The 23282-nt window shown below is 50.0% G+C and overlaps 9 protein-coding genes across 9 annotated transcripts; 6 read left to right on the top strand and 3 right to left on the bottom strand.

Moving 5' to 3' along the window:
• Window positions 1-766: 766 nt before the first annotated feature.
• N7506_010719 (putative C6 transcription factor) lies at window positions 767-2385 on the top strand (the record flags this gene model as incomplete). Its single annotated transcript, XM_056960012.1, has 3 exons — window positions 767-845; window positions 898-1811; window positions 1861-2385. The coding sequence occupies 3 exons, from the start codon at window positions 767-769 to the stop codon at window positions 2383-2385; spliced, it is 1518 nt and encodes a 505-aa protein (XP_056809402.1).
• Window positions 2386-2540: 155 nt separating this feature from the next.
• Window positions 2541-3054, bottom strand: N7506_010718 (uncharacterized protein; the record flags this gene model as incomplete). Its single annotated transcript, XM_056960011.1, has 2 exons — window positions 2541-2603; window positions 2698-3054. 2 exons carry the CDS (start codon window positions 3052-3054, stop codon window positions 2541-2543), a joined length of 420 nt encoding a protein of 139 aa, XP_056809401.1.
• An 888-nt stretch (window positions 3055-3942) lies between these two features.
• Window positions 3943-5783, bottom strand: N7506_010717 (uncharacterized protein; the record flags this gene model as incomplete). The annotated part of the gene is made up of 6 exons (XM_056960010.1): window positions 3943-4703; window positions 4761-5180; window positions 5234-5316; window positions 5382-5495; window positions 5561-5631; window positions 5682-5783. The coding sequence occupies 6 exons, from the start codon at window positions 5781-5783 to the stop codon at window positions 3943-3945; spliced, it is 1551 nt and encodes a 516-aa protein (XP_056809400.1).
• Window positions 5784-7792: 2009 nt separating this feature from the next.
• N7506_010716 (arylsulfotransferase family protein) lies at window positions 7793-9663 on the top strand (the record flags this gene model as incomplete). Its single annotated transcript, XM_056960009.1, has 2 exons — window positions 7793-8287; window positions 8353-9663. The coding sequence occupies 2 exons, from the start codon at window positions 7793-7795 to the stop codon at window positions 9661-9663; spliced, it is 1806 nt and encodes a 601-aa protein (XP_056809399.1).
• A 1525-nt stretch (window positions 9664-11188) lies between these two features.
• On the top strand, window positions 11189-12340 carry N7506_010715 (NAD(P)-dependent alcohol dehydrogenase; the record flags this gene model as incomplete). Its single annotated transcript, XM_056960008.1, has 4 exons — window positions 11189-11471; window positions 11528-11673; window positions 11725-12008; window positions 12058-12340. The coding sequence occupies 4 exons, from the start codon at window positions 11189-11191 to the stop codon at window positions 12338-12340; spliced, it is 996 nt and encodes a 331-aa protein (XP_056809398.1).
• Window positions 12341-12797: 457 nt separating this feature from the next.
• On the bottom strand, window positions 12798-13629 carry N7506_010714 (glutathione S-transferase family protein; the record flags this gene model as incomplete). Its single annotated transcript, XM_056960007.1, has 3 exons — window positions 12798-13171; window positions 13230-13435; window positions 13499-13629. 3 exons carry the CDS (start codon window positions 13627-13629, stop codon window positions 12798-12800), a joined length of 711 nt encoding a protein of 236 aa, XP_056809397.1.
• Window positions 13630-16462: 2833 nt separating this feature from the next.
• Window positions 16463-18718, top strand: N7506_010713 (sugar porter family MFS transporter; the record flags this gene model as incomplete). Its single annotated transcript, XM_056960006.1, has 6 exons — window positions 16463-16503; window positions 16560-16634; window positions 16768-17031; window positions 17081-18210; window positions 18271-18385; window positions 18442-18718. The coding sequence occupies 6 exons, from the start codon at window positions 16463-16465 to the stop codon at window positions 18716-18718; spliced, it is 1902 nt and encodes a 633-aa protein (XP_056809396.1).
• A 1161-nt stretch (window positions 18719-19879) lies between these two features.
• On the top strand, window positions 19880-21754 carry N7506_010712 (uncharacterized protein; the record flags this gene model as incomplete). The annotated part of the gene is made up of 4 exons (XM_056960005.1): window positions 19880-20317; window positions 20340-20904; window positions 20973-21307; window positions 21356-21754. 4 exons carry the CDS (start codon window positions 19880-19882, stop codon window positions 21752-21754), a joined length of 1737 nt encoding a protein of 578 aa, XP_056809395.1.
• Window positions 21755-22353: 599 nt separating this feature from the next.
• On the top strand, window positions 22354-22971 carry N7506_010711 (oligoribonuclease; the record flags this gene model as incomplete). The annotated part of the gene is made up of 2 exons (XM_056960004.1): window positions 22354-22401; window positions 22447-22971. The coding sequence occupies 2 exons, from the start codon at window positions 22354-22356 to the stop codon at window positions 22969-22971; spliced, it is 573 nt and encodes a 190-aa protein (XP_056809394.1).
• Window positions 22972-23282: the final 311 nt, after the last annotated feature.

Raw genomic sequence — 23282 nt, 5'->3', positions numbered from 1 at the left:
TCTTTTTGTTTTTTTTGTTTTCTCTCTCTCTCTTCCACTCGATTTGAGAAGACTATCTGATCACTATGATGCCACGAGACAGCGCCCGCGGGAGATTAAAGTCCCACGAGGCGTGTCTCAATTGCAGGTAAGGCTGAAACTTCGGCTTAATCGGGACAGCTGGTCTGATGTCATGCAGAAGAAAGAAGACTCGGTGTCCAGCCGAGAAGCCTTCGTGCTCCAGTTGTGTTCGCTTGAATCAGTCATGTCTTTATACTACCATCCCGAGGGGTTCGCGGGGAGGACAGTCCGTAAGTACTGGCTTATCTTGACCATTGGCCAATCATTGACTCTCTTTCGCCTAGGATGACAGACTAGCCTTTCTGGAAGAGAAGGTCAATCTCATTTTGAGCGGCGCAAGGCCAACTCAGGAAGTCCGGCCAGAAAAGACCCATGACAGCGTAAATGGAAATGGAATTGCCGACACCTACCCAACCACAACACGTCTCTCCTCAAATGAACCAACGACCGGCAGCGACCCTTTTTCTTGGGTTTTGGATATGATGACTCAATTTCACATCCATCGTCCTCTGCGATCGCAAAATCCATAGATCTCTATTTTGAATACTGTCATCGGCAACCGATCTGGTGCTTTGACCGTGATGAAGTCTCCGACCCGAGCTGTTTGTCAGAAGAACTCGTCTGCTGTCTTCTTGCTTTGACGTCACGGTTCTCCAGGGACCGGGATCATTTGCAACACTACGGCGATAGTGCGCGAAGTTTGATCATGCTTCGTATGGCCAATGGCACAGTTGAACTCGAAACGATTGAGAGTCTCTGTTTATTATCTTACTCTTCTTTCCTCGGTAAGGACACCTCAAATCTCTCACAGATATCAATTTATTAATATTGCTCTAGATGGAAACATACATCTTGGGCGCTTCCATCTGGGCCTTGCTCTGCATCTTTGTAGGTCGGCGACGTTGGATCTTGAATCAACGTATGTCGGTGAGGGTCCCACCACCGAGCGAAAAAAGCGTCTTTTTTGGAGTCTCCAATGCCTCGAGCAGTCATATGGCCAGCAGACTGGGTTCCTCTGTATACCTGCAGAAATTCTGCGTGCATTCTACGTTTCCTCCACCGGCGACCGCGCATTGCAGGATCCGACTGAGTCAAAGCCTCCACCCCTACCGACGGATGACCTAGGGTGTTCAAAACCATCCGATATAGGGATATGGAGTCTGGCTGCTCATTTTGGCTGGGTATGGAGCAGAGTGCGGACATACATCTCAGATTGCGCCCGCAACAGACTGAAAGAGCCATGGAGGCACGACTCCATGTACTCTATGGTCCTTTCCGATCTAACAGAAATTGAGAACAAGCTTTCTCAGTGCCATCGCTACGATTCAGTCAAATTTTACGAACGTACGGCAGAGGAACTCCGAATGAACCGAGACTATTGGACACCTTGGCTCAAGTTACAATTCACGTATCATTGCGTATTGACTGTCCTCAACCATCCATTTGTCTACATTGTGGCCTCTCAATACAATGACAACTTGGCCATTCCAAACGCTTTTTGGAGGCGATCATCGGAGCTGGTTCTGTTGCATGCCACCTGGCTCGTTCGGATGATAGACATGGTGTCCGAGAAAAAGATGCGACTTATCGACCCTTTCTTTGGGCATGCTGCTGCTATTGCAGCTACTGTGCACCTCTATTACTGTTGCGCTGCGGATCCCCGACTCAAATACAAGTCCAAAGTCGATTTCACAAAATGCAGAAGGTTCCTCAAAACTTTTGTGTCATTTTCACCGGCCTGTGAAGTTCTGGTATGAGAGTCAACAAGGCCAACGGATACCAATGTTAACAGATATACAGGACCAAACACTAGACAAAATGACGCGAATCGCCTCGGGGTCGGAGAGTATCGACTATGACTGGGAGCCTGAAAAGATCCATCTCAGTATACCTCTGATGTGGGATGTTCTCCAGGTCAACTGTAAACCGAAACCACATGAGGTCTCCACAGGCGGACTGCTCCATTCATCATTGACCCCCACCGTCACTACGGACGAAAACGACGAAAGTCCGACCTTTACCGTTGAGGTCATTGTTGCAATGTCCCCCAACATCACCGTCAACACAGCCGACGGCGGACAAACTGCCCATATGCCGCCAACCATGCCACGCAAGTCTTCTGGGAGCGCCCAAAGCTCTCCGGATATGGACTTTGGTGAAAAGCTTGTTGCGCCAGCTGACAGTCTGATGACGAATACACCTTGGCTGTGGGCCGATCCCTCACAGTTTGTCGATATCGAGAACAATGTGGGATATCCAGACTCGGAATCTAACTTCGGAAACATCGAAGGATTCTCGACATGGTGGGACTTTGGAAACTTATAGGACTAATATTCTTCTCTTTGACTTTTGCTTCGGCTCTACCACGGCTCTCCTGTGATCTCAGGCCGTAACTTCCACCCCAATATGTTGGTTGTGTTCTGCCCAATTTCCCTCTGCGCAAAACTCCCCTCGCGAAACTACGCCTGACAGCCCCCAGATCAATGCTTGATGCCCACGCACTTCAGATCAAGCCATGCCGCCGCGACCTTCTTTAACTTGCCCTGCAGAGCACTAATATTGGTTCCGTCGCGGCCTCAGTAAACTGAACGCCGGTAATCATCGGACAGCTCTTCCAGCCCTCCGATTGGAACATACCGATTCGGTTGGTTGAAACGCGCGACGTTGTATCACCCCGGAATAGTCGCCGGGCTCTTTGGGCCCCTCGACTGGGCAGTAGGTCGATTTGAACCAGCCACCCGACTCAACAGTAAGTCGCCACGCCAACGCCATACGATCTCTCCATATTGTGGCTTCGCAATCTGGCTCCATTCTGCTCCAACGCCGAGTTTGGTTAGAATCCTGCATTTCAAACAAGCCCACTTTCGCCTCCCTTTGGGCAGAGTAAAGCCAGAACGCTTCTAGCGACATGTGCCCCTGCGCGATGATACCTGCTGTGTCCTGAACTACCCGCCCACTCGAAGTAATGAAGTAGACGCATGGTAACTTGCGCATTATTTTATGGAATCTTTCGATACTGAGCAAGCAATTCACAGGGACTTTTTTTATCTGTATACAGAGAACCCCATGAAGCGCTCGAAATTCTGACGCTTGCGATGATTTCTGGCAAGTGAAGCAAATCTCAATGTTCTCCTCGAACCATGGCTAATACGGTACTACTCTTGTCAGACCTTCCAACTGATCTTGTGAGTACTTCCGCCGGCTAGATCGATTGAAATGGTATGATCTAGTTGCTTCGACGTCGCTAAAACGGCCCCAAAGGTAAGCTCCAAGGTTTTTATGATATCCCAAATGTGAGTTCGAAAATTCCTGTTTTTATCACAAGTTTGAGGTCAGGCCTGCTGTATGGTGGTATAGCACATCCAGGGATAGTCTTCTCCCAGACATATATCCTCAGCTGATCTTTACATTTGATGTGATAACGCCCCCCAGGAGCCCAGTCCACTTCTCCATCATGGGCGATCTAGAGACCACCCACCCTACCTACCCCTTCCAATATTTCTCCAAAGGGTGAATATTGGAATACGTCAATTCCAAGCATTTTTGATATTATACCTTTAGGTACTCACGTTGCTTTCCAAGGTTCCAAGTTCATGTATTGTATCACAATTGCCACTGTCCCTAGGTAGCATTACTATTACCAAAATGTCTCCACTCAGATCAAAACTGCCCAGGTGCCCGGCTTTTCGCAACAGAAAAACACCTGGGCATTTGGGTATCACATTATTGTTGTTGAAATATATCCACAAATCTATTAAATATCATATATAGATGCACAGCAGTGTGGACCAGCGCGCAATGTCATATGAACAAGGCGATTGCTCGTGGGACGGTCGAAATCACTGAGTGGTCGAGCTCCCGGACGGGAATGAAAAGCATGGTTTACTCAACCTTGCGGACCTGGGTCACGGGAGACCGGTATACATGGCGGCCATGGAAGATGTACAAAATGATAGAGAAAATGACGACCGCTCCAAACACGAGAATAGACCAGTTCATGTCCACGGGGGTCGGGTGGTTTGCGGTCGGGAAGAAGGTGAAGATGATAGCAAAGCACAGCCAAAGAAGAGAAAACACGTTAATGGGCAAGCCCAGGGCACCAAGTGAGAAGCGCGACGGGGGGATTCCGCCTGGTTGGAAGCGAGTGCGAATGATAGCTGCGATTGGCAAAATGTAGGTGGTGAAAAGAGCAGCAATCATGACGGATGCGACAGCGTTGAAGGCCGCAGTAGATCCAATGTTGATCAAACTCAGCAGCACGGTAATGATGGTTGATACCAGCACTGAGCAGACGGGAATTTGAGTTGAGCGATTCACATGAGCCAATTGCTTCGAGAAGGGGAGAGCATCATCACGAGCAAAGGCAAAGGTTTGGCGAGAGACGGTGGCAAGAATACCGATAGCACTGCAGGTCTCCATGACCAGAATGATCGCAGCCACTCCGTTGGTAGCAGCGACCGATCCAGTCGCATGGTTCACGGCGGGGAGGAAGGAGAAGCCGCTTGCCGGGGCCAGGACGTCGGCCAATGGGCCCATCTTATACAACAAAGTGATGAGCATCACAAATCCAAGTGCTCCGTTGATCAATGCGGTTGAAACCATACACCACGGCACGACCAAGGCCGCGTTTTGGATCTCCTCGGCTGGCTGAAGTTAGTCATGTCGGATTGTGAGATATCTATCTGTTGGTTTGGACTCACCCATATGTGTTGCGGCATCCGGACCTGTCCAGGAGAAGATTGGGGTCAGCTGGCCCACCAGACAAGCCAGACCCATGGTCGGCCATTCGCCTGAGTTGGTGAACTCCTTCCAAACCTCCTGCCCAGTTGCCTTCCCGGGGGACATCACCCACATGGGAACAATGACGGCAACGAATCCAAAAATGTGAATGGCGAGGATAAGACCCTCCATAGGAGGCAGAATCCTGTAGCCCCAGGTGTTTACCACGGTTCCGACAGCAGCGATAGCGATGGTAAGGAGGGTGCCGTGCCAGCGTTCATAGCCGTACACCCAGCCGGAGGGGTCTGAGTAGTTGAAGACCAAGAGTCCCTGGATCAAGGTACCGACCAGGTAGCAGATACTGGCAAAGGCGGCTTGCCAGCCCAGCACCGACAGCCATCCTGCGCGATCATTAGCGCCCTGGCGTGCCAACAATTGCGAATTCCAAACTCACCGGTGAGATAACTCAAGAAGCGTTGGTACCGTGGCCAGGAAAATTCACTAACCCAGTGGTACTGTCCGCCGGATGTTGGGGAGCTAGCTGATTATCAACACAATGCACTGAAGGGTACGGCGCATGCCGGTTTGCCGGTTCGACTTACATGGACGAGATCTCCGCCATGGAGATCACGGCGGAAAAGAAGCCCACGAACGAGCCGATGTAGACATAGACCATGCCGGCTCGACCGCCGTCAGTCAGACCATAAGTACTTGTACTGCGCGGATATCATTAGTCCCCGCCTTCCGATCTGGCATTCTTCGCGGTCGCGTCGCCACTCACAGCAAAATTGACTCCCATGTGGCCATCAAGGTTGTGGTGAAACCCAAGATCGAGTAGAAACGGAAATTTCTCTACCGCTGATCAGCCTTGGTTCCCCCGCAATAGCTCCATTCGCACTCACCTTGAGTTGTTGGGTCTTGCCCAAGCGCTGCATATCCCAGTCATCCTGGGCGGTCGCATCGATGCCAACCTCCTGCGAGACCATCTCCTTGTCCAAGCTCATGGTATGTATACACACTGTACTCGGTACAGATTGCGAGAGAGGAGGAGAGAGGGAAAAAAAGCGAAGACCAGGTCAGGGGCAGGGATTACCAATCACGATGAGCATCCACCGCGTAAGTGGAGCAGCGATGAAGTTTATCGGTAGGTTAGAGCGCCTTTCGTGAGAGAATGCGGATATGGGGCCAGCAAATGGCGTCCATTCTGTGTGTGTTCTAGCGTTCTACTCCCTACACTGCGGACGTGTACGGAGTAATGTTCTGACAGGGATATGTATGGAACTACACTAATGCACCTCTTTACCTTCCGTATGCAGGCAGGGATCTACTCCGTACTCACAATGGGATTATGGTGTGGCCGAGTCCTCTTCACTGACCTATCACGGCTTCAGATTCTATCTTGTACATATAAGTACAATATGCATAGTAAAGTCAGTTGAGTACACAGATGGCCTCACCAGCAGATGTCAAGAGCAAAAAGAAATCTCCCCATTGCGCCCAGGTGGACCCCGCACTCCAGAGAGGTCGATGCGCCCAATTAGGGGAAGATGGGGATATCAGTTAAATTGCTCCAGGGCTTCGACTAGTGTGGCATTTACGGCTGTGGCTGGTCAGAGATTCTTCAAGTGCTCCATACGGTGTACTAGTGTATAGTAGTACTCGTGGCTATTCGGAGGCACTTGCTTTTTGTACGGAAAACAGGCCCCAGGTTACTCCGTACGGAGTACGGAGTACCTAGGTACTGAGTAGAATGTAAATGCGTATGGTAAAAAATACAAACCACCTGGGTCATGAGTATACCCTGTTTTTTGGTGTTGTTTTATGCAGTGCGCCCAGACCTCGAGAGTTGACACAAATCCGATTCGAACGGAAAATTGAGTCCTTCGGTCTAGGGTTTATGCTAGACTGGATCTCGCGTTATTCCTGTACGTCATAGTACTCTTCGGTTAGAACCTTGGAACATGCTCTTCGGAGGCACTGCTCGTTACTGCCAAAAACTTTCAATGTTTCCTTACATTGTAGCGTTTCACGATATTCAAATTATCAAATTGGATATCAGCAGAACCATCATAAATTACCATGATCTTGTTCTTGGAAATAAAGATAAGGCATGAAGAACTGGGCCGGGATCGAACAAGCGATCTCTGTGGATCGGGTTCAAGATATATTGGGGATGCGTTTGTTGTTGGACTTGGACTAGGCGGACGTGAGCGCAGGTAAGAGAAATCAGACCGAGTATCAGTATGTACAGGAAAGTGGTAAAAACTACTGTAGAGTACCGAAAGAGTACCTGGTGAATGATGTACTGCGGAGAACTTGTACGGATTGCTCCAGGTACAATTCTCGACTCGAGAGATAATCTCTCCACTACCCACTAGTTTTAAGACACTGAAGAACAACCGAGATGCCAAAGACCCCACCTTTTCTTGGCGGTGGAAAAAGGTTGCAGAGAGACGACATTACGAGTACGGAGTACGATGAAGAGAGTACGAGGATTCCATACAAGTGCACAAGTTACATTGTGCATCGTGGCCTCCTACTCGTCCGGAGGTGGCACTCCAGAGGTTTTGCTTATCTGATTGGAATGCCGCGACAGGACGCGCGGGTGGCGGTGCACTTGGGCCGATCCTGGAAGCGCCATGGCTATCGCTCTTGTTCAACCACGAGGGAAAGATCCGCCGGGTTGAGTTCTCGGGAAATATCTTGACACCTGGTTGGCGGAGACGCGCAATTCTCGTTGAGAAAGCTTGGCGAACCAAGATATCGCTCCCGGCGCCGGAGTACCATGCCGTCAGCCACCGAATCAGCATACGCGTTCTCCTTTTTGTGTCCACCGTGCACACCAGAGACCCAGAGTGGGCTTCGGAGCAAGGAGTTTGTCGGCAAAAGCTGAATACTGACCCGTTCAAGATGGAGTCAACGACCGTCATGACGTGGCTCCTATCTCAGACACCTTCTTTACGACTGCATCCCTTCTCCTGATCGAATCCCTTGTTCCGTCCACCATGCGCTAATGTTCTGGCGGACTCATTCTGGCGGGCTTCGCCTGAGCTCCTGGCTGCGTAGTGAACGACCACTCCGATCTGTGCCTTTGCGATGGATTTCTCTCCTCCTTGTCACGCTAGGAGGCGCCCTTATCTTCTATCTCCTCCTCCTCCCACAACTTGTCAGATTGCGCATTCGTATCGGCCTGAGCTGGTATGACCTGGGGGTCGAGGGGTTCGGCCCTGACCAGACATACCTTTCCTTCGATGAGGAGTCTCCGAAGATTGAAGTTTCTCCGCCTGGCGCGCAATGCGATCCTCGGTACACATTCCTGGCGCCCCGAGGCGATTCAATCGCCCACCCCGGTCCGATGATTCTAGATTCCGCCGGTGACCTTGTATGGACCCAATGGAACTCCGGCACAACTCAGGACTTCAAAGTTCAGCTCTACAAGGGCGAGCAATACCTCACATACTGGCAAGGAGACACCGACGATAATTATGGCCGGGGATCGTGGTACATGGTAGGTTATGTCCTGAAGTGTGTTTGATCCTAGTCATCACCGGCTGACAACATCGTTCAAACCAGCTTGATTCGACGTACACCCAGAAGCGTGTGGTGACACCCGTCGGCGTGTACGATGGCGATCTGCACGATTTCCAAATCACTTCCAATGACACTGCCCTTCTGATGATCTACGACCCCATCCCGGTAGACCTAAGCCCTTTCGGCGGCCCCAAGCTGGGATGGATGTATGACGGAGTGTTCCAAGAGGTCAACCTGGAAACGGGTGAACTAATCTTCCAGTGGCGCGCGTCTGATTTCTATGGCCCTGCTGATAGTTATCATCCAATCGGTGATGCTGGTTATGGAAGAACTTCGGCATATGATTATTTGCACATCAACAGCGTTGACAAGGATGATCAAGGCCGCTATCTGGTTTCCATGCGCCACATCCATACAATTGCAGGCATAGACGGCACTACCGGTGAAACGCTCTGGTCTCTGGGTGGAAAACGCAACGACTTCGCCGATGCGTCTGAGGGAGCTGCCACCGATTTCTCATGGCAGCACGATGCTCGGTGGCGAGGGACTAACCGCATCAGTCTCTTCAACAACGCGGCCTCAAATAACGACGACCCTTCTGCGGTCAGCCGAGGCATGATGGTTGACTTGGACTTTGAAGACAAACGAGCGACGCTACTGCAGGCATACGAGCATCCCCAAGGCATGATGGCAGTATCACAGGGGAACCTGCAGCTACTCGATACTGGGAACGTGCTCGTGGGCTGGGGCCATTCTGCGGCTTTCACTGAGTTCTCACCCTCGGGGGAAGTGGTATGCAACGTGCATTTCGGTGCCTCTGCCTGGTTTACGTTTGGCCGCGTCGTGTCATATCGCGTGTTCAAGTTTGACTGGGTTGGCAAGCCACTCACGGCCCCCGAGGCTGCCACAACGGTAGACAGTGTCTTTGTGAGCTGGAACGGTGCCACAGAGGTAACATCGTGGCAAGTGGAAGTATGGGATCACACAAGCTTGACCAACATGACCTTCACTCCTGCCGACCGGGTCACGCGCGACGGCTTCGAAACCGAAATTCCCTTCTCTCCCGAGGTAGACTCGTTTTTCCGCATACGCGCCATTGGCACCACTGGAGAAAGCCTGGGTGTGACGGAGGTACTCCAGCGAGTGCCAGAATCTTCCGAGAAAGGCTCTTCCTTGTGGAATCCTTGGACTGTTGGGTCTATTTTACTCGTTGCTCTTGGTTGCCTTGGCTATGGTTTATACTTCACAGTCCGTCATCCAACTTTTGGAAGCTCTGAACATAGTGGCCCGTATCGACTTGTCTCGCACAAGGATGAAGATGGAGGTGACGAACATCAGCGTCTACCGCTTTAGGATGCCGGCGTCCTGGATACCTTGTACATATTCTAGCTTGCACATACATACTTCACATAAAATATCTATTGCACATTCCATTTCTTCATCTATGTCCATGTATCTTTTCAAGGCTGAGCTATGCGAACAAAGTCGCGCCACACGACGCACCAATTGACTTTGATGTGCGAGTGCTTGGTTTGGGATACTAGTGTAGATATTTGGATTATTGATATTTCTTTTTAAGCTCCGGGTTTTCATAGTCAGTTTCGTGGTCTAGCGGTTATGATTTTCCGTTAACAATTGCCTTACAGGCGAATGTTCCGGAAAGGTTCTGGGTTCGATTCCCAGCGAAACTATTTTTGCTGTTTTGCTGCATGCAATTTTTGAAAACTTGATTCGGTGTATCCTCAAGTCATGGATTACGAATTACAGTGTCGGCAAGTTCAATGGAATGTTCCTGGGATTGCTGGGGTCTGTTGCCCACCTCAGCCTTAATAGGCGATCGCCTCGGCGAATTGAAATTTTTAAGAATAGCCTCGGGGTGAACTAAAGTCAGCCACCGACGCTGGTTCTTCACAAACTAGACTGTATAGAACTAAATATATTGAAGGATTCTAACGGATCCACTGCTTCTCGAAACACTACGGAAGCTCGGTAGATCCATGTGAGCTCACATGGTACGACGATGCAAAATCAGTGGATTTGGCGGACTCCTTAGATGAAACCATGGAATGCCAGAGTACCTTTACCCGATACGTGATAGCTGGATCACGGTTAAGTCGGTCTAAATACGCGACACCATGATCGTATTGCAATACTAGGAATATCCAGGTACACACCAGGGCAGTTCCAAGGTTGTATCGATATTTATGTTCAGTATGCACCTCCAGGGCTGGGATTTGATATCTTTGATTTTACTCATGGTTTCGGGACTTGAAATCTCAATCTACCCGTGGACAGTTCTGCATACGCATATACACACTGTACAAAAGTCAGGATCCACGAATGGGTCTGAATTGCCTGATTGTAGAACTATCCACAACCACGTTGCCCCCCGGGCCGATCACGTCACCGAAGAAATCCCGATCAGAAAGTCGCCGATAAGCGTTGACTCGGAGGAATTCAGTCGCCGCAAGCCTGTCTGCCGTTTGGTTCAGTGGAGACTTTCCAACGGGTGGTTTCCCACTGCGGTTAGAGTGGCGTTGAAATTTCCCTGCCGGGAGCCCCCGGGCTATGATATTAAGCTTATCCGTGCATGGCTCCGATTATTGATCGTCACCATCGAACTCTCTGGAACAATTTTCATGGGCTTTTATGATTATTTGATCCACCTTTGGACCCTGTCCACTTCTGGATCCCTAGCTTGAATCCCTAGCCTGGATACCGTGTCTTGAACGGAGAAACGGCACAGCCAGGCTGATCAGTTTCTTGATGAGAGAGGAGAAAAGTCTTCAATTAGCTTTAAAAGCAGACATGTAGCCCATCCACAATTTCAATCCTCTTCAACTTAAACCATATTCAATACCCTTCCAGTTTTCACAAAATGAGCGTCACTTTCGAGGTCTTCCGCGGCTCCAAAGAGGGCAAGATTGTGGCTGATAAGACCACTCGCACCCTCCAGCCCAACGAAGTTTACATTGAGACGAGCCACTCGGGTCTCTGTGGCACAGATGAGCACTACCTTCACAGTGGAATGGCCCTTGGCCACGAAGGTGTGGGATCTGTCCGTCAAGTTGGCCGCGACGTCACCAGCGTGAAGGTTGGACAGCGCGTGGGTTTCGGTTACACCCACTATGTCTGCGGAACCTGTGAGAAGTGCTTGACTGGTATGATTCAGAGTTTGGACAAGGAAACTGACCACAAGCTAATTTTCTTACTCTAGGATGGGATCAATATTGCGAGAACAAGAAAGAATATGGATCCCATGACCACGATCTTGGGTCTTTCGGAGAGGGAACCGTTTGGGATGCCGACTGTGTGATTCCTATCCCCGATGGCTACGACTCTGCCGACGCCGCTCCTCTCATGGTAAGCACCCAGAACTCACCGTATCACAACTCTTGCTAATCAATCTTCCAGTGTGCCGGAGCTACTGTCTGGACTGTCCTATCTGAGTATGGTATCAAGGCAACAGACCGTGTCGCTATCATGGGCGTTGGAGGCTTGGGCCACCTTGCCATCAAGCTTGCATCAGCCATGGGTTGCCACGTTGTCGTGCTGTCCAGCTCTGAGTCTAAGCGCGAAGAAGCCTTCAACTTTGGTGCTTCTGAGTACCACGTTTTCAAGGCCGGCGAGGAGATCCCCAACTTCAAGCCGGTGAACCACCTCCTGCTTTGCGGAAGTGCCAGTGTTGACTATCCCTCGTACGTGATCCATTCGCACCCCGTATTGATAATCACTAACACCACACAGCCTTCTTCCCTTGATGGATATCCACGGATCCATCTACCCTCTCACCGTCGACCTCTCTGCCACCCCAGTGCCCCTTCTGCTCCTGAACCTTAAGGGTGTCCGCATCCAGGGCTCCTTGGTCGCCTCGCGTTACAGTCTGCGCTCCTTGGTCGAGTTCGCAGCCAAGAAGAAGATCACACCGACTACCATGACATTCCCCTTGACTGCCAGTGGTGTCGAAGATGCTATGGAAACTCTTCGCAACGGAAAGATGAGATATCGCGGTGTTCTGGTCCGTCAGTAGACTAGACGGGACGCCAGCTCTGACCTCACAAAAAACATGTAACACTATGCATTATAATAGATAGAGCGTTGTTTACTAGCACATTATAATAAAGGATGGGTGACGATTGAAATATTTGTCTGTTGTATATCTTTGCATGTGCATCCTCTCAACTCTACCTCGCGTTTCTCTACTTCTTCTCCCCCCTTCCAAGGTTTCAATTCCATTGGTACTTTCTCTCCCTCTCTGTTCGTGCGTGCCCCCCCCTGATCTTGTCAAGATGTCTACAGCTATCTCTACCTAATCTTCAATAATATCTTCTTCAAACATTTCATGCTTCCTCATGTTGTATCTCGGCTTCATGTTTCTACACTCTCCCGCGCAAATGTTTTAATGTGAACCTATCACCAGAATTCAGCAATAAAATGTTTATCCAGGGGGTTGTTGTAGCTACATTCATAGATTATGTATCCCATGACTAATGCTTGTCCGTATTGGTCATACCATCAACCTTAGCACGAAGGTTTTGGAACATCTCGGCTCTTTGCTCTTCAGTCTTGTTTGTCTGTGGGACATCGACACCCTTCTGGACTGCAGTGCGTTGATCGATTTTTTCAACCCATTGCTTCAGTGCGGGGAACTCAGACAGGTCAATTTCCAGAGTAACGGGTGCAGCACGAACCCAAGTGAAATTGGCGATGTCGGCAATGGTATATTTCGAGCCCGCTAGAAAGGGACTCTCATTCAAGCGGGATTCGAGGACCGCAAAAAGTCGTTTAGTCTCGTCAAGATATCTCTTAATCCCGTAATCCGAACGCACACCACCGAACAGACGGAAGTGATTTGCTTGGCCTGCCCTAAGTCAGAGAATACCCAGTGGCTGATTATATCTCCGCTGATCTGAACGTACCCTGCATTGGACCAAGTCCTCCCATTTGGAACATCAACCAAGATGTTTGTTCAACATGCTCCGGCGTACCGGGGGCATAGCTGATCTTTCGGTCGGTATCGTACTTGTCAACAAGATATTGCATCACCGCCCCGCTCTCGAAAACACGCTGCGAGCCATCTAGAATCGCAGGGATGCGGCCGTTTGGGTTGATCTTCAAGAACCACCTTTGCGAAGATTCCTATCAGCAAAATATCATACATCAAATGATGACGAGGAATGAATCATACTCCTCTTTCTGTCGATTGGTGCTGATATCAATACCCTCAATCTTGTATGGTAGACCGAGCTCCTCAAGTGTAATAGATGCTTTGATGCCATTAGGCGTGGGCCAAGAGTAGAGGGTAATGTTGGAAGACATGGTTGAATATGCGCTCAAGCTTCGCGACAGTTGGGAAAGTCTGGAAGTGGCTCTCAACGAGGAGAACATTGGGGTTGAACGAAAGTATAAACTTGGAATGATAACCTTGGAAGCCGGTTAGGATTTGGTCATTCTTGGTCTGTCAGCTTGCCCATTTGTCAGCTTTGCGGAGGCTCCGGAGTTGTCAATGATATCATCTAGGTAAAGCGGAGTATGCTCCGAGGTTGCACTGTCCGAAGGAAAGAAGCTGAGAGATCAGCATATCTAGCTCTGAAATTAATGAATGCAGTGTGTTCCAGACAACATGATAAGCCGTAGAAGACGCCCCACACACTGATGATACATAACATCCAGTTTATGGCGTTTAAGGGCGGTTGTGAACCCGAAGCATTCAGATAAAGAACAAGGAGCATGTAAATTTCACTTGAAGTCATATGTGAAGCTAAATCGTCAGAAGTGGCTTTGAATATTGCAGGTGGAACTCCGGCCAGTGATGTTGAAGAGTTCGTTGTGATGAATTATTGCCCTCTTTTGTTGGAAACCAACCACCATGGACTGTGAACGTGCGCTTTCAATATCGATATAGCACCAGGTCAAAGACTTATAAAAAAAACTGTCCATTCTGGGGTCTGATTAGGAGTAGGGGGAAAAAGTGAAGAGAATGGACCTGCTTTGCTTTGACTTTTTTTCCATCCGAATTTTCACCCCTTGCGACGCCCACAATAGTAAACTTTTTTTACTTTGTTTTGTTAAAAGATTAACAGTAGAGCTTGAGGGCATTGACCTTAGGAATAGGAAATTGGTTGTATCTGGGGAGAAAGTGAAATCATCCCTCGCGTCCACGGGTGATTCCAGGATCTCAGATGAAACCTCCACGGTACCGGGATGATGTAACAATATGTTGTTTTCATTACCGATTGTCTAGGAAAGATAACTCAAAGTTATCCACTTCGTGTTCCGCTATCCGTTGTCTGTAATCCAAGTACAAGGAGGACCAAGTCAGACATGTCGAGTGTCGTGAGTCTGCGAAGGTCATCCCAAAGCGGACCCCCCAAAGAAACTCCCCGGACCCCACATTCCCAAAAGCGATGGCCGCGGAAATGACATGAATAGGCTTCAGATCATGTACCCTAAACCCATTCATCCTTGAGAGTCATAGTCCGATTAGTACAAACAACCGGACGATCCCCACATGGCACCCATGAGCTCCTTACCAATGCAACCTCCACAGGCCTGATCAATCTCGACGCCGGAGATGGCATGGCGTCCCATTACACCGGCCAATTGCCAGACTTCCACTCACGCCTCTTTGCGCACATCTGAGAGCCTTCAAAAAATGACTCTCTTTACCAATGTAACCTAGGCGATGCCCGGTAAGCCACACGGTTACCCGGGGGCAACCGGGGGTCTAGCCGCCCAGATCGGGGCCGAATCTCTCTTTAAAGTATGTTCATATCTCCCTCAATATTTCCCGAACTTCTCGGCCTCGCTGAGTCGCTGAGGGTAATCCGAGCCCGAGGTCATTACAGAGTAGATGTAGAAAGTGGGTTGCGTTAGTGACTTGGTAAAACGTAAGCTTAAAGCGCCGTTGCGGTCGGGTATCTGGGAATGGGCGAACCCCAGAGTTCCACTTTTTCTCCGCAAATCTAAAAGTGGTACGGATGATTTTTCAATCACTTGTCTTCCTGTTCTGAATGCAGCCTATGTGTTGGATGTTGTCATCTTGCCCACGTGAACATGCGAGACCAAGAATAAAAGGCAAAAGCGTTAAAAAAAAAAAAAAAAAAAAAAAAAAAAAAACAAGGAAAAACAAGCCGTGCGGAGGCGACATTGGCAGGGATTGGCTTGCTTAGCTTCCCGCTAGTCCATGGATTTGGCGGCTCACTCTCGGCCAACCGAAGGATTTTTGGCCGAATGTACCACTCTCTCCCAAAAACGGGCGCCTGGATGGAAAAGGACGACAGTGGCGGAAACGCCATTCGGGGACCAACCCCCTTGTCTGTGCATTTGTAACAAGCGGATGGGGATCTGGGGGCTAACCATCATGAACAGCACAAAACCGAGCTAGACAGTCTCCACGATGGATACAGCTTGCTGGCCGCGATCACGTAGTACGGAGTACTGACCAGCAATAAACGATTCAAAGGATTTGTTAAACTAAAACGGCAAGAAGAGAAAGAAAGCGTACAATGTGCCGGCCCCACCGACAGTTTGGTCGAGATCTCGTTTGAGGGCAAATGCAAAAACCAGAGAAACATGGTCTGGACCAAATGCATCTGCACTGGCTGGGCACGTCGGTGGAGACTGCGGCAATTTGAAAGGGTATCAGATTTGTTGGGCTCTCTACCCATGCCCTGTGTATCCAGTATTGTCCTGAGAGCAATTCGAGGAGAATTAGGGTTGAGGTTTCCTCATGGGCAGTTTCCCCACTGGTCACACCCCAGATTGGACTCCGCTTCAGGAAAATGATCAGATATGAGGAGTCAAGTCGATAAAGCTAATATTCTTCTGGGACTAGTCTCGACGTTCGACATCCTTTCCAATTAAACATCCAATAAAATCGACTGTTCCTTGGAAAGCGGGCTGGAAACGGACTGGTCTGTCCAGGGACAAAAAGTAGATAAAAGGCAGCCCCCTCATGCCCAACACCGCTTCTCACGGTTTTGCTCTGGTATACACCGAGGTCCACGGGTGCCGTGGTAAAGAGTAACAGGTTAGTTCTTCAACATCTGACCATCTCTCTTTGGCAAGGTCTAACATCAGAGCTAGTCTATTTCAAAGAAGCTGATTTTCTTGATCCTTACCAAATCATCAACCTCTACACTCATTCAAGATGACCAAAGAGGTCATCGCTCAAGTTGGGTCTGATCAACGGTGAGCTGCAGACAAACCTCCTCTTCGGAAGTCATACTCATTCAACCCTCGTTCAGCTCTAGCAATGATCACAGCAGCGCCGAAAAGGGGTATGTTGAGGAAGTCGACCTCCACAATAATATTTCTGCAAAGTAAGTTGCTTTGACAGCAAAAGATGCTGTTCTGTACACCAATCCCGTCCTACTTCACATATCTCCTCGATCTGTTTCTTGGAATTGTGAGCTATCGGTGCTTCTTCCAGGACACCCGTTAATCTCAGTGTAGGATCAAGAATCCTTTGGCCGATCTGACCAAGAGTCAAGTCATTCGTGGCGTGGAAGAATTTGCACAAGAATACAACATCACAGACATTCTACCAGAGCTTAAGAAAGGAGCCCTCGTCGCCCGTGATCCTGAAGAGTTTGAGACATTGTCAGACCTGACCGAACCCGAGCTAAATGCATTGCGCGACGAAGTGCTTCACAAATGGCGTCAGCCGAAGCAGCTCTATTTCACAATCATTCTTTGTTCTGTTGGCGCAGCAGTACAGTACGTGGAATTACATCTAGCTATGCCTGCAATGCTGATATCACTACAGAGGCTGGGATCAGACTGGTTCCAACGGTGCTAACCTCTCTTTCCCTGATGCCTTCGGCATTTCAGACGCAAAGGGAGCTCCGAATGCCGCTCGAAACCTTTGGCTTGTTGGTGTCATCAATGCTGCCCCGTATATTGCCAGCGCCGTCCTCGGATGCTGGCTTTCGGATCCCTGCAACCGATTTTTAGGCCGGCGTGGCACAATTTTCATGTCATCAATCTTCTGTGTCCTCACACCCATTGGCTGTGCAGTCACACAGACCTGGGAGCAACTATTCGTGGTTCGCCTGCTCCTCGGTATTGGCATGGGTCTCAAAGCTTCTACCATTCCAATTTTCTGTGCCGAGAACACACCCGCTGTTATTCGAGGTGGTCTAGTCATGTCCTGGCAGCTTTGGACAGCTTTTGGAATTTTTCTCGGATTCAGTGCAAACCTCGCGGTAAAAGACACCGGTGCTATTTCCTGGCGTCTTCAACTGGGATCTGCTTTCATACCCGCTGTTCCCTTACTCCTCGGTGTCTACTTCTGCCCTGAGTCACCTCGTTGGTACATTCGACGCGGCGAGATGAGTAAGGCCTACCGATCCCTTTGTCGCCTGCGTAACACACCCTTGCAGGCCGCTCGCGATCTATACTATATCCACTCTCAGATCAAGATTGAGGCAAGCTTGATTGGTGATAGTAACTATGTCACCCGATTCATTGAGCTTTTCACCATTCCTCGGGTTCGGCGTGCTACTCTCGCCTCATTTGTCGTTATGATAGCACAGCAGATGTGTGGTATCAACATCGTTGCTTTCTACTCCTCCACTGTCTTCTCCAATGCCGGTGCAAGTGACACGGAGGCGCTGTTTGCCTCGTGGGGCTTTGGTTTGGTCAACTTCTTGTTTGCCTTCCCAGCCATCTGGACCATAGACACCTATGGCCGCAGGTCTCTGCTGCTTTTCACTTTCCCACAGATGGCCTGGACATTGCTTGGTGCTGCATTTTGCTTCTGGACCCCTGAGGGCACCAAAGCCCATTTGGGGTCGATTGCATTCTTTGTCTTTCTGTTTGCTGCCTTCTATTCTCCTGGCGAAGGTCCTGTGCCTTTTACCTATTCAGCAGAGGTTTTCCCTCTTTCCCACCGTGGTAAGCCCCTTTCTATCCTCCCATGTCCTTGAATGCTTGAAACTCACAATTTTTAACCAGAGGTTGGCATGTCCTGGGCTGTAGCGACGTGTCTTGGGTGGGCTGCGGTTCTCTCAATCACCTTTCCAAAAATGCTGGATGTAATGACAGCGACCGGCGCATTCGGCTTCTATGCGTAAGTTTCAGATATCTTTGTTCTTGTCTTTTTTTGAAATGCTCATCGTTTTCTAGTGGCTTGAATGTGACTGCTTTAGTCATGATCTTCCTTTGGGTGCCAGAAACAAAACAACGTACTCTCGAAGAGTTGGACTACATTTTCGCGGTCCCCACTCGCGTTCACATGAAGTATCAGGTCACCAAAGCGCTTCCATACTGGTTCAAACGCTATATCTTCCGCCAAAATGTCGAGTTGGAGCCTCTCTATAAGTTTGATCATGTCGCAACACGTATGGAGGTTGTTGCATCCTCACGAAAGCAAAGCGTTGTTGAGGAGAGCATCAAGTCATAGAGTGGCCCCAGGATGGAGCTCCTGGCCTATGATTTTTTCCCCCGTTGTTTGCTAACCGGTGCTTATGTGTTGTGTGTTCAACCAAATCTGGCTTTGCACAGACACCTGTCTCATGATAGACTCTATGCATTCTTTGAGCCATATGGACTACAAACTGGAGGGAGGGTTCAAACCGCTCTCGGCGGTTCATCACATTTGCAATACATCTACGAAATATACATGTGCTCAATTACCTCCCTTCCCTCATTCCTCACCTATAGTTCAGCATCTCCACCCAAGCAAGTTCAATTTAAACGGATTCTCACGGGAGGCCGCTGGATGAGTTCACTTCAATGTAATCAAATTACCGATGGTGACCATGAGGAAATAGAATATAAGGATAGTACCCAATATCAAAATTCCCAGTCAAATATTTGGGAGTAAGTGATCAGTTCGAATCCAAAGTGTACCAAAGCACGAATGGTGCACTAGTCACTCCACCGAGCAACCATGGTTGCCCGGCCACCATGCTCATGTGGAGATCAACGACGATGGATGATGTAGTCGGGAAACAGAACAAACCCAGATCGCAGGTCAACCAAGCGTTCAGGTAATTAAAACCAAGGTGAAGGTCAAGGTCAAGGTCAAGACAGTCATCAGAAGCTCGGTGCACAAAGAAAACCTGGCAGTAATAAGGTAATCACGTGGGGTTCGGCACCTCATGTTTTGGTCCACTCCGCCCCTCACTTTCTTGCTCACCTTCTCTTCCTCTTCCTCAATAACTTGTTCTGGTTGTTCTGGATCCGGCACCTTGTTCACTTGGTCTCAGCAGACTCGATCGACGGGTGAGCCCAATCTCGCGATTTCTCCATTGCATCATCGAGCGGTCCCTCCTATCGAAACACAAATATTCCCGCACGCCAGCAGCTGCAGTGGAGCTTCCGACTACTGTGGGCTGCTGGGTGAGTTGAAACCCACCTACCTTGACCGCTTCTCCATAGCTGAACTTCTTCGGGGAAAAAAATAAACCAACAAGTTCCTTGCTTGATCTTAATTTGGTGTTACCCTCTCCTGCCTTGGCCCAAATTTGTTCTTTCTTTGCGGGGCAGACCTAGCCGTGCGCCTCCATATTGGATCTTCCTTCCCCCACGGGACCCCTTGTTTGACTTTCTATTATTCATCATGCCCTGCTTCAAAGGACTCGCCGTGAGCATCCACACCCCCGACGGGCCGATCTCCGAATACTCGATTCAACGCCATTCGCGAGCTTCACGGATAGGTTGTTTTATCCCAGTCCCTCCGCCTAAAGTTCCTGAATCCGGCTCAGAGAAACCGGAACAATCGACCTTCGCCATATCCATCACCCTCCTCAATCCCGAGCAAGATGTTCCATACTCCACACCGAAACCGACCGCGGACTGTCCCGAGCCGAAACCAAAACAAGTCGGTAAGCTGGCTGGTGAGTCAGGTCAAATCGCCGGCGCAGTTGCACCCTACCAAGGCCTGACGAAGTCTGCGAACGAGACTGTGGCTGCATACATCTACTTCGATGGACGGCAAAAAGAGGAGGTGGCCACCCTGCTACGAAGAGGAGAGGAGACCTGGGTCAACTCGCGGTGGGTCAGTGTACCCGATTCCGAAGGCGGGGGGGATCGCAGAGCGCGAGTTCCTGTTTCGTGAAGTCGGGCTGGAGCGCTGGCTCAACGGATTGGACCTCGAGGGCAAGGATGCCGCCGCCAAGATCGAACGGAGGCGCCAGAAGATGGAAAAGCGACGCATCAAGCGTGAAGAGGAACAGACCGCTATGGAGATGGAAGACAACCACCCCGCCAGGTCGAAATCCATTATGCGCTACGGCAACGACGAAAAGTCTCCCCTCGAGGATGTTTCCGACGATGACCTCTCCTCTGACTCGGATGACGATGACCCCATTCCTGAAACAGCCGGCCAAATCAAGGTCTCTTTGTTCCGGGTGTTGGCATCGGGAGAAATCAAGAGGGGCGAGTACTCGCCCCAGTTTGACGCACACGAGGACGAAGAAGGTGGTCAGGACAACAGTGGCGGGGGAGATGCTGATGTTGATCATACCACGAGCTTTGCGAAACCCAAAACACTCGATCCGAAGAGTATCAGCACGCAGACTGTTACTGGGATTGACCCGAGTGATAAGCCGTACGCTACTTTCACTTTTATGTACCGCGGTGGGCGTAAGTACTTGAACCCATTTTGCTTTTCTTATGTTTACCTCTGAGAGAATGATTCTAACCCTGTGCAGGCCAATTGCAAAAGATGGGCATCCTGAAAGACACCAAAGCACAAGAAACACCGGGTCACGCAAAGCGCAAATCGATTCATGATGATCTTGCGAACCTTGGGCCAATAAAGCCGGGTGGAGCTGCTGGATTCCTCAACTTCCGGGACAACGAGCCCAAGGCACGAAAGGGTAAAAAGAACGACGACGATATGGACAGTGACGATGACGACACCGACAACCCTATTCTTGGAAAGGCCGACGACGAAGAAGCCACCGATAAGAATGATGATCAGTTCTTATCCCCTGATGATATCCAACGCCAGGGAGAACTGGCGGAGAGCATGCGGAAAATTCGAGTAAGTTACATGTTTCGCGTTCACTAGCTCCTGCTAACACTGTCATAGCTCAAGCGTCAACACTCTGCTGAACCCCCCGCAGGCAGTGCTGCAGACTCTGCCGACACCCCAGCTTCTGGTTCCGGATCGACCCCTCCGGCTACTGAACGCTCAGCCACGCCACCAAAGGGGTCTTCGAGTGCGCCTGGGCCCGAGCCAAGCCAGCCAGCTTCCGAACTATCGGACGGACTGTTCGGTAGCCCCCTAAAGAAGCAGCGAGCGAGTGTCTCCACCGCGGACGAGAACGCCCTGAGACGTCGGATCGCCGAGTCCTCCGGTAGGATCAACGAAGTTCTTGGCTCTTCTGCCCCGACCGAATCCACCAGCCATACGAGCACATTTGGCAATAACCTCAACCTCACCCCTGAGTTATCCGCGGGCCCACCATCGGCCGAGGAAGAGTTGTAGATCACCCCACCCCCTCCACGAACGGGTTTAATCTGGGTGGTCTGGTCTTGATATCATGTATGAGCCTCTGGGCTCGCTCACGCCGCTTGCAGTCTCTGTGCGCATGGGACTAGCGTGGCAGGAGCTTTGCCATATACCATGTCCCTGAATGCTGTTTCTATCATTACGCCGTTATGTCCACCTATACTACAGCCAGCATTTTGAAGGAATACCCTATTGAGCCATCTCGGGCAGCTGAAGCATGATCTTGTAATCGTACATTGCGGCAGACTATGTAGTACCACGGCACTCGGTTGCATCCAGAGAGGTGGCGGAGATGGCTCGATCACTGTTAGGCGCGCTATTATGAACCTGATACTCCGTAACTACTGTAGTTTTACTCCGTACATTCCAAACGTTTCCTTCCACCACCACCATATTTCCCTAACTCGTCAATCTTAAGTCCTATGCTCCGAAACATTTTCCGACCTACTTTTCGCGTGGTCGGCTTTCTCCACCACGTCAGAGATTCTGCCCCCCGTTTGCACTTTAACCCATTTTAACAGCTTCACCAGCGGAGCCCACGAATACCAAGAACATCAATCTCTTCTCTCTCCACCATGCCACTCCAACGCTCCGCAGATCCTCTGGTCTGGATCGACTGCGAGGTGTGTTCAGATCTGCTGCAGACGGCAACGCGCTAACACCCACAGATGACGGGTCTCGACGCAAATACCGACCAGATCCTCCAGATCTGCTGCTTCATCACAGACGCGCATCTCAATCTTGTCGAGCCACAGGGATTTGAAACGGTCATCCATGTTCCGGACTCCACCCTCGACGCGATGAATCAATGGTGCGTCGAGACACACGGGCGCACGGGCCTCACCGCCGCCGTGCGCGCCTCGACCACTTCCCCCTCCACCGCCGCCGACCAACTCCTCGCCTACATCCAACAGCACATTCCAGCCCCGCGCACTGCCCTGCTCGCTGGGAACAGCGTGCATGCCGATAAAGCATTCCTTGCATGTGCACCCTATTCCAAGGTGTTGGATCATCTCCATTATCGCATCTTGGACGTGAGTTCTTTCAAGGAAGCAGCCCGGAGGTGGGGGAGTGACGAGCTGCTGAACCAGGTTCCCCCGAAGCGAGAGGTCCATCTAGCTCGGGATGATATTCTGGAAAGTATCGAGGAGATTCGATTCTACAAGGAGAAGCTCTTTGGGGTGGAGCTATAAACAATAATAGTGACGCTATTTTTATGTGGATGTCTCAGAGTACAGAGAGACATGGGTCAACCTGAAAATCCTGCATGAGCTATCCTTTCCCTCTCGGTGTTGTACATCGCCCTGGAGGTACATAGAACTGGACCAGGCTGGTATTCTTGGGCCTCCCTCCCAAGGGTTTTCTTTTGATTGGCAATGGGTATACAGTAGAAGGGAGAAAAGAGAGATGAAACTGTATGGCCAAGTACGGAGTATGGCTTCACGAATCTTTTCTTGAATAATTCCCCAATTCAACACAATTAGAATGTGGCGAATACTAAGAA

This window comes from Penicillium brevicompactum (genome assembly GCF_028827555.1).
Source record: "Penicillium brevicompactum strain IBT 35665 chromosome Unknown utg000006l_segment0_segment0, whole genome shotgun sequence".
In the NCBI taxonomy this organism is placed as follows: domain Eukaryota; kingdom Fungi; phylum Ascomycota; class Eurotiomycetes; order Eurotiales; family Aspergillaceae; genus Penicillium; species Penicillium brevicompactum.
Note: the sequence above shows the minus strand (reverse complement) of the source record. Positions and strands in the feature narration are given on the sequence as shown.